General features: G+C 26.3%; 1 protein-coding gene across 1 annotated transcript; it reads right to left on the bottom strand.

Moving 5' to 3' along the window:
• Nucleotides 1-206: 206 nt before the first annotated feature.
• LOC140920611 (uncharacterized) lies at nucleotides 207-1,833 on the bottom strand. Its single transcript, XM_073369383.1, has 2 exons — nucleotides 1,287-1,833; nucleotides 207-1,197 (listed from the first exon to the last, which is right to left on the bottom strand). Exons 1-2 carry the CDS (start codon nucleotides 1,313-1,315, stop codon nucleotides 207-209), a joined length of 1,020 nt encoding a protein of 339 aa, XP_073225484.1. The 5' UTR covers nucleotides 1,316-1,833.
• Nucleotides 1,834-11,008: the final 9,175 nt, after the last annotated feature.

The raw sequence follows: 11,008 nt of genomic DNA, 5'->3' as shown, positions 1-11,008 counted from the left end.
ATTCGAAAAACTGGGTTTCGAAAGTTTGGTTTCCCAGTGAAACTTTCGAAATATTATTTGGGTTTTTTTTAATTTTTTTTCATTTGTTTTTAATATTGGTATATTAATATATTGCAGTGCCTAGAATGAGAGGAGCCTTTGGTCAGATTATTCGTAACATCATAGGTGACAGACGTGATGATGTAGAGAGAATTCCACCAACAGCATCAAACAGACGACGCAACTCCTTGAGCACCCAATCCTGATATGTTCAATGAGCTACGCACTGATTCAACACTGTCATCGAACACATTAGCATAAAGGTCTTGATGTAGATGAATCTCTTTATCCAATTGTGTTCGAACTAAAGGCCAAAATTCTTCAGTCCAACCTAACAATGCTGCAATTGCGCGAAACCCACAATTTCCATCAGCCACCACGTCTATTATCTCCTCAATATACGGACGTATAAGAGTAGGAAAATGTGTGTAAAATGGTTGTTTTGCAGAATACTGTGACGAATGAGATGGTTGCCTTGCAGAACGTTGAGATGGTTGTTTTGCAGATTCTTGAGAGGCATCAACATACTCCCAATATGACGGATCACGAGGAGTATCAAATTCTTTCTTCTTTTTACTTGCTCCCTTGGTTCTCACCTTCTCTGGTGGTGCAAGTATTGATGTTGTATGTGGAAATACAACTTCACGCACCTTAGCCCTGAATATCCTTTGACTTACAATATCGTGTTTCTTCATGTACGCTTTCATTGCTTCTAACTCTTCTGAAAAGTCATAATCTGATAAAGATTCTTCATCCTCAAATTCATTCTCAAGGCTTAACTTTCTCCAAAAAACATGAATGCTATCTAAAGGGATAACATTACCAGATATCTGCAACTTTGCCAACTCACAAGCACATGGTAATCCATGAGTTGTTCTGATTGAGCAACCACATATTGTTTTGTCAGTACCTACAATCTTCACTCTCTGCAACTGTTTGTCAATTTTTTTAAAACATTTCCTTGATACACAATGATGCAGACTTTGAAAGAATGATGAATTATACCCGTGCTCAACATCCTTGATGGTTTTCTGAAAAGAAGATTGAATGATACATATTTGGTTCTTCAACATCATATTCACAGCATCCCAACTTTTACACAAATCACCCAAACTAGTTTGCAGCATGTTTTTCAATCTCCAATGGGCAGACTCAACTCTACAAATAAATTAAATAATACAAATTAAAATAAATCACAAACTAGTAAATCATATTTTCTAAAACAAACAAATCAAATTTAAAAATACCTGTTAGATGTTGTGTTCCCCAAATGCATCACTCTATTGGTCCAAACATTGACAAACCTTTCTTTGTAAGGTGTTAACCACGAATCTTTCACATAATCAACAAAAAGAATAATATCGGCACACACTAGCTCAAAATGTTGCAGGTGATGATCATACTCCTCTACACTACTTGAATATACAATTTTTTTTCCATAAATCCATTACTTCTTCTTGCCTATCTTTTTTCACATATTGTTTGCATCTTGCCCCAACATTTTTTTCAATATGAAAACGACATAGCAAATGTATTGAAGTAGGAAACACAACACTAATCGCATTCATCATGGCAAGATCTCTATCAGTCACAATAACTTTAGAAATTAAAGTCTCAGATTTGAACAACTGTCGTACCTTTTCAAATGCCCAGATGAAGTTATCTTGTCGCTCTTGTTCCAAATAAGCAAACCCAACAGAAAATGTCAAACTAGTAGATGTGACACCGACAATTTCAAGTAATGGTAACCGATATCTGTTTGTTTTGTATGTGCTATCACATATCAAAACAAAATGAAACGTGTTTAACAACTTTATACAATCAGTATGTGTCCAAAAAATATCTCTCAAAACATCAGAATTTGATCCTCTCTTATGTCGATTTTCAACACCTCAGAAATTGCATCCGAACTTGGTGGTTGTCCAGTATATCGATATGGATTTCCTTTCTCTAAGGAGTAACCCAATATTCACTCAAATTCCTCTAATGTCAGGGCCAACTGAAAGTCTTGGAAGGTGAAACATCTTAAGAGAGGATCATAATACTGAGCCAATGCCGTGAGGGCCCCTGTTTGCACATTCACTGCCAAGAGATTTAGAATTTTCCCATATTTGTGAAAGAAACTTTCACGTTGTATAGTTTTCATTTGATTGCTGATGTCTCTTAATGAGACCCTTGTCAATAGAATCACAGGTATTTCCGTTGGGGTTTCACATGGGCACCCAAAAATGGAGGTGTTATTTAAAATGTTGCTTTGGCATGCTATTGACCAAAGTCTATTATAAAATTAAATTTATCTCCCTTTTCTTTTTTGGTTTTATCATTGTTACATGTTCTAGAGACACAATTGCAAAGCTAGGATTTCATCTTTGGAGGACTGGGTCCAAAAAATATCATTTTATAAATTATTGTAAATTTTCCAATGCACAGTATATATATATACAAATAGTCTAATTGATTTTTAGATGATTTTTTATAGTTAAGTAAATACATAAATATATTTATTCCAATAAAAATATTTTCTTTTTTTAATAATAAAAAAAAAGAAATATTCTAAATAAGAAAAAAAATTCTAAACCAATTAATTTTTATTTGAGTAAAAGAATAAGGTGAATTTTTCTCACCCCAAATACTTTTCGGACTTGTCAATTCAGATGTTTTCTTTTGTCAAAATGCATCTAACAATTCAAACGTATTAATTGGAAATTTTTAAAAACATACGGAATGGGAAAAAAGTTGCTAAAAAAGTAAAAAGAAAATACTGAACAAGAAAAAAATTATAAACCAACGAACTTGAAATTGCGAGTCATGGGCTTATCACTACTTGGGCTTTTTCCCTAGGCTCGTGGGACCAATGCTTAAAATCCAACAAGATTATTATTAAAAATATCCAACAAGATTCACACTAACAAAAGAAATGAGGGAATTTAGTGAGAAGTGAGAAAAGAAAGAGCCAAGGGATCAAGGGTTGAGTGAAAAATGAGCAAGAAAAGTTCAAGTTATATTGTTGAGTTCATCTTGAACGAGAAAGGAATAATTTCAAGGATTCTCAATTTTTATAATCTAGTTTATTTATATTAATAATAAAGATGGTGTGTTAGATCACGATAGAGAGTCTAAAAGTATAAGTATTCCCTCTTAATTGGTGGTATTATTTGGTCAAATCATCAAAATTATTCCTTCACATAAAAAAGGAGAATGCACATTCCAAAGTTATGGAGTGTTTTATTGAACCGTGAGACTGACTACACATTCAAACTTAGAAAATAGAGATGTGATTTACAAGAGTTCTTGTAAATCCAAGCACTGACTACCATTATCACACTTGGAGTTTTTAAGCCACATTCTTTTCTTATAAATCGAAGAATTCGTGAAGAGTTTCATTATTCCATCCAAGAGAACAAAACCAAGAGCGATAGTGAGAAAGAAAATTCTAACATTTTTCTTTGAGAGATAGAAAACCTTATTTCCATTTAGTTTGGTGAGAGTTGAGAGACATTGGATAGTGAGATTGAGAGAGATCCTCTTTATCAATAGAGTTGTTTTTGAGCTTATTGTCAGCAAGTGGTTCAAGTTATTCACAACAATACACTTACCCTTATTGAATTCGGTTTAATTATTGAATCTTGTAAGAAACTCATACAAGTATTTTGTGGTCTATATATCTTGTCCCAAACGAACATGTCACTCATGTTTTCGTAAGAGCGTTTATTTCTTATACTAGTCGCCATTTTTTTATATCAATATCAAATAATGATCCGTTAATTAAGATTTTTTTGAAAATAATTTTTATAGTATTTTATCTTTTTATTATAATATTTAAAAAGAATTAAAAATATAGTTTCAAATAAAAAATTAGTTTAAATAATTTATTTTAAATATTTCATCTACTTTCTATAATTTTTTTTTGGATAATGAAATTTCAAACAAATGATTAAAATGAAAAGCTATTTTGAGAAGTTCTTCCTAAAATTCATTTTTGAAAGATATATTTTTTTAAAAAAGTGATTTTTATTATGTTAAATTTTTTAATAATAAATATCTAAATTATTGAATGTTAAAATTACTTTTTATAAATGATATCAAATAAATCTAAAAAACTTATATTATTTTTAAGTAAATTTCACAAAACTCAAATTTAAAAACATAAAATAAGAATCAATTTTTTTAAAATTTTAAACAATGGTCAATATTAAATTAGTTTATATTTATTAAATTTGTTTTCAATATTAAACAAATGATTTTAAACAATTGTCAAATGAATCAATTTTTTAAAATTTTAAACAATGGTCAATATTAAATTAGTTTATATTTATTAAATTTGTTTTCAATATTAAACAAATGATTTTAAACAATTGTCAAATGAATCAATTTTTTAAAATTTTAAACAATGGTCAATATTAAATTAGTTTATATTTATTAAATTTGTTTTCAATATTAAACAAATGATTTTAAACAATTGTCAAATGAATCAATTTTTTAAAATTTTAAACAATGGTCAATATTAAATTTGTTTTCAATATTAAATATTAAACAATGGTCGATGACATGTTTTCAAAATCAACTTTTCTCTATTAGATACGTATGATTTAAGATTATTTTTGTACATAATCACATTTTTAAATTGTTTATTTAAATAAGTGATTTTTAAATAAATTTAGTTTTTTTGTGTGTGTGATTTTTTCATTTGACTGCAATATTTTTAGATTTTCAGATTATAATATAGTGTTTTTTAATTTTCAGGTTATAATATAGTGTTTTTTGATTTTCGCATTTTGATGTCGTGTTTATTTTGATTTAGATTCACAAAATAAATTTAATAAATTACATATTTCAATCAATGACTTTAACGTTGTTACTCTTATAAACCTGAAGACATAAACATTCCGATCTCTTAAAATCTTTTTCATATTTCCAAGCATGTTTTACTTTTGTATTATGTGACTGTTTTACATTTTTTTTTAGTTTTTTTATTTACAAATTTGCATTGTTGTACAATTTGATTAATCAAAGAATATATATATATATATTAAAAAAATTATTAATGAATTTTTTTAAAGTAGTGTTTTTTAGAATATTTTTTATAAAATAAGAATATTAAAGAAAAAAACTGATGGGTGCTATACATTTAATTGACCACACGAGAGAATGAAGAGATAAAAATAGTGTCGGATAAGTGTGATATATTCGTAAAATGATAAAAAAAAAAGAAGAAAAATATACATAAAATAAAATATTAAATGAGTATTTAAAAATATACAATAAATTATGACCAATCATACTTGGATTTGTATAAATAATAATAATAATAATAATAATTAAAAATTATTAATAATTTAACGATTATGATTAATCTACTGTGTAACAATTCTTTATATAATATATAATACAATGATAAATTTTGCTTATCAAATAAAAAGAAGGTAATATAATAATAAATCTATCAATAATTCTGGTCAAAATATAAAATAAAGTATTAGATAATTTTTTAATCTATAAAATTTCAATTTTTTTAAATTTCTATATTATTTATTTATTTTTAGTCCCCTAAAAAATTATTATGCAATTTTTTTTTAATTATTTTTAAAGTGAAATATGGTTAATTATCTTTTAATTTTTAAATGATCTTTTACAAGTATTTTTAGAATATTACAAAAAAGTTCTACCACAATAATTTTGATAATTTTACAAAAAAAGTTCTATCACAAAAAAGTTCTACCACAACAATCTAAATAATAAAAATATATGTGGATAAACTTTTAGTAATGTCATAAATATGTCTATAAAAATCAAATAATCCTGCTTAGGTAGTTATGTTCTTCAATTAAGAATAAATCGAACAAAAGGAGAATCTGACACAATCTTCCCCATTATATATATATGATTCTCTTATCGCACTGGTTGAAAGCATAAAGAAAGAAAAAGAAAAGAAAAGAAAATGGTATCAAACATGATGAAGCTAGTATTATTGGTGTCTGTTTTAAGTTCTGTGTATCTAACATCTTCTGCTCAAAAATGCAAGGAATTCGTATTCCCTAACCAAAAGGTATTTGCCAATTGTACTGATCTTTCTCAATCCTCTTACATCCATTGGACTTCTGATCCATGGTCTGTGAAAATAGCATTCAGACACAGTGGAATCACATTAATAGATAGATGGGTTGCATGGGGTATAAATGCAAACAATAATATGAATACATCCATGATTGGAGCACAAGTTATAGTTGTTAAGCCTCAATTAAGTGGTGCTCCAAAGTTGTATGCTACTCACATTGGTAGCTATCACACCCATTTGGAAGAGGGAGATTTTTTATATCCTTATGATCATCTGGAAGCTACCTATCAAAATAACGAGGTCACTATTTATGGTACATTTGGCCTTCCTAAGGGTACCACATCTTTGGTTCACCTTTGGCAAGATGGTCCTCTTGTTGGTTCTGTTCCTCATAGACATGAACTAGATGATGCTCACCTTCATTCTAAGGCGGTCTTGAATTTGATTTAATTCTTCTACATCATTTCCATTCTCTTGTATTTTCATTAATAAATAGTCTAGACATCGTATTTAATTAATTCACTCTTATGAAAATTAAGGGACGGGTTTATTTGTATTTTTTCTATGAATTGCATAATCATTATGAACACAATATAGTCTTCACATGCTACATTTTATTTATCCACGATATGTTTTTAACATCAGTTATTTTTTCATTCTTATATAGATTAATTAACTCTCATGTGACTCAATAAAATCTTCCTCAACATTAAAAGTGATAAAATCAAACTAACGTGGTCTAAGGGGTAAATAGGTTGATCAGATTCTTTTAACAGGAAGTTAGAGGTTGGTTTAATGGTTAATGTGTAAAAAAATTCACCATTCCGTAGAAACAATCCTAAATGTCCTTATAGAAAATTATAATCAAATAAAACAAAGATAAAGTAAAATGCTAAAGTAATTTTATGTCAACATTAATCATCAATAATTTTTTTTTTTGACTAAATCATCAATAGTAATTTGAGAAAAAGAATTCATACATGTAATTAAATTTTATATACACTATTAAATATGAAATATTAAATAATAACTATTATAGTTATAATTTGGTCAAAAGTGTAAAAAAAAAAAGGTAGTTATAATTAATTTATAATAATATATGTTTGATTTTTGAAATTTTTATCCAATACCCTACTTAATTTATCTTTTTTTATCTCATTAAATTCAACTTAAGTTTCGAAATTTTTTTGAAACACATTTATTTTAAAAAATTTGAATTATTATATACTAAAAAGTTATTTTCAAATTTTTTAAAACACAATTGTGTTAGTGAAAATTCGAAATTTGTGTTCCAAAAGACTTTAATTATCCTTCTTGACTAAAAATATGTGAAATGTCATTTTTTTTTCTTCAGTTTTTTAATGTAAAATTAATTATTTTTTTAATTATCCTATTTAATCCATATCATGTACATCACTTCTAAAATTTTATATTTATAAGAGTGGGTAACACATTAATGGTTAATGAAAATAATTTAATAAAATTATCATCTTTTTTTGCTTTTATTTATGTTTATTTCATAATATATATTAAATGAGTATAAATGATTTTATTATGAGACGAAAAAGTAATATTTTTTTTAAAGATATTATTGTAAGTATGATAACATTGATAAGGTATACGCATGCTAACATTTATTTCCGTTCAATACTCAAACAATAAAGTAGATATATTTTGAAAATCAATTCAAAATTTCATTCTTTGTATTAATTATTTTGGGAGCCAATATCTTTTTTTCCTTCCCAATATCTGCCTTTATTTTTTTACTAAAAAAGGAAATATTGACTCCCAAGACATCAAAAAGTGATGCAACCAAACCATTTTTTCAAAATTTTTGAACTAAAAAATTAACGATATAACGTGTTTTAAATAATATGACATACATATATAAAATTATTTAGATACGTTAATTGTTCATATATTATTAATTAAATTATAAAAATTTAATTTAACGACGTTGAAAGTAACGTTTTTAGAAAATTTTATTACAATTTTATAAATATTAATTGTTCAACATCATTATTTTTTAATTAAAAATTAAAATAAAAGACTAAAATTACTAAATTTTAAAATATAAAAAATAATTTTACAAATTGATAAAAATAAAAATAACTACAATTAATACAATATATTTTTAGCATTTTTTTGGAGGGAATCTTTTCAGCATGAAATGGTAGTCGCATGCCAAAATTTATTTCTGTCAATACTCAAAGAAGAAAGTGGATATCTTTCCCGTGAGCCAATATCTTACTATAAATTAAATGTTATACGACCAAAATAGGATAATTTGAGTGGTAAGCATTGACCAGATTCCTCTAGTATATGGTTAGAGATTTGTTCCAATAGTGCTTATAAAGATTTACTATTTGGATATGATTCTTTTTTTTGTTGGGACCTAAAATTTCGAGTTTTCATCGAATTTAATAGAGTCGCTACCAAAATTTATTTTAAAATAGGGAAAATATCGGAAACCCTTAAAGATATAAAAATGGTTTTTGAAATCAGATTTTGAGTTCGAAGTCGATTATGCGTAGGGAAGGTATTAGCACCCTACGACATCAGTTAAAACATGGTTACCTTTAATTAATTGTGCAAAATTATATCAACTTAAATATATATGTATACCTTTTTATTATTAAATATGAATATAAAATGTTTTTATAAATGTGATTTTTGAGATAAAAGTGTGTTAAAAAATAGTAGAACAAAAAAGAAAGTTTTTATTAGTGTACTTGATAAGAGTGTGATCTTGCTCCTACGTATCTCCCGGTGCGATTGAGAAATCAAAGCTACATAGTTCTTGGTAGAAAATGTGGATGTGTTAATTGCTTTTAAATAAATTGTATTTTGTTATTTAAAAAAAAATTAAATTTGACGAACATAAAAAAAAACTTGTTTGATTTGAATAATTATTTTAAAATATGAGTTTTAAGACGATCGAGTTGTACAACTCGTGTCTCAAAACTCAAGGAGTAAAAAGATGTCACATCTAATTTAACCTTCTTAAAAATATTTTATTATTTTTAAAATAGAGTTTCAAGACCACTAAGTTGTAAAACTTGTGTCTTACCAACTCAAATAAAATGTCACAAAAATAAAATAAAATAATTTTAAATTATCTTATTTATAAAAAATGAATTTTAGAACCATCAAGTTGTACAACTTGTGTCCTGACAACTAATAGGTTAAAAGGCAATACATCCAATCAACTTTTAAAAAAATTTATTTATACATTTAGCAGATTTAATATTTATTATAAAAATAGTTGAATTTAATATAAAAATAAGACTTATTTAAAAAAAATAAAAAATAAAATAAAAAATAAAATAAAAAATAAAATAAAAGAAAATGCTAAAAAAACATAAAACTTATAAAAGACCAATGACCTAAAAATTCAAAAAAAAAAAATATATATATATAACCATAAAAAATATCAGAAAAGTAATAAATATATAAAAAGTAAATCAACAGGAAAAATAATAAATATATGCCAAAAATATATAACTAACCTAATTTAATAAATTTAGTCTATTTTAGTAAATTTAATAAATATATAACCTTAATTTAAAAACAAACCTAATACAGAATAGACTAAAATAAGTAATCAGGATTTGGTCAAGGAAGTTACTAAAAACTAACCTAATTTAATCAATGAAAAGGCAAGGCAAATCATACTCTAAAACAAAGCGCCGCTGAAAGAGAAGGAACACAGAAAAAGTAACGTCTCCTGGTTTCTAGTATGTTTACAAAGGATGTTGATAATATAAAGAAAATAAAAGTTGGTTTTTTGGCTGAAGGTTGTGTTCATGTGTGTGAAGAAGGAAGCGAATAAGAAGTTGTGTTGGATTTTGAAAAGACTTGCTGAGGATTGATGGGTTGGCTTACAGCCTACTCTTGTAATGTGTTGGCAGGTCAAATAGTAAAAATGAAAAAAACAAAATGAGTTGTTGCAATTCAATTTTTTTATATTTTTTTTATATTATTTAAAATTTTTGTATATATTTAAGTTTAATTGTAAAATACTAATTTTGATATATTTCTGATAATAACTGCTAATAATAATTTTTAATTATTAATCGCTAATAATACTTTTTAATTATTCAGACAAAATTGAGGTATTACAGTGCCCCTATTTAATTATATTTTACGTGGTAAAAAGATAATTAAATATAAGGAATTATATTTTGTAAGTGTGAAAGTAAATTAATTTCAAGGAGAAATAGTAAAATAATTTGACATGTAAAAAAAAGTTAATAATTTGTAAGATAAAAAAAATGTAAAATAATATCGGTGATTGGCAAAAACAAATAAATATAAAAAAATGACTAACATCTTAGGGACGTAAATAAAAAATATGATCGACGTAGATAAAATGATTGTGACGTAGATAAAATGATTGTTCTTCGGTTGGTTACCGATGCGTTGATCGACGAAGATAAAATGATCACGCGTTGATATCGTCTTCGATTGGTTACCGGTGCGTTGATCGACATAGAGTGATATGATCGTATTCGAGTTGGTTATCGATGTGTAGATCGACATAAATAAAATGATGACATAAACAATGCGATCGTCTTCGGATTGATTACAATGTAAACGTATCATGAATGTGATACAAAAGTTGTTGAGTATAAATAAAAAATATGCACATAAGATATGCATGATTAATTCATTATGCATGACATAAGGAGGTTGCTGAGTATATGTAAAATATGAATAAAGACGCATAGATGATGTGTGACTATTTGAAAAAATGTAAGATGCATGCAATTAAGATAAATTCTCTTTTTATTTTATTTTTTGGTTCTCCGATCCTTATGTGACTTCATACAAGATTCAACGAATCAATGAAGATAACAATCATTATTTGCATAATGATTCTAATATATCTTGTGTAATCACATTTTTTTTTCT

Source organism: Cicer arietinum, chromosome 1 (genome assembly GCF_000331145.2).
Source record: "Cicer arietinum cultivar CDC Frontier isolate Library 1 chromosome 1, Cicar.CDCFrontier_v2.0, whole genome shotgun sequence".
Classification (NCBI taxonomy): domain Eukaryota; kingdom Viridiplantae; phylum Streptophyta; class Magnoliopsida; order Fabales; family Fabaceae; genus Cicer; species Cicer arietinum.
The sequence above is the reverse complement of the archived record's forward strand: the minus strand, read 5'-3'. Positions and strand labels throughout refer to the sequence as shown.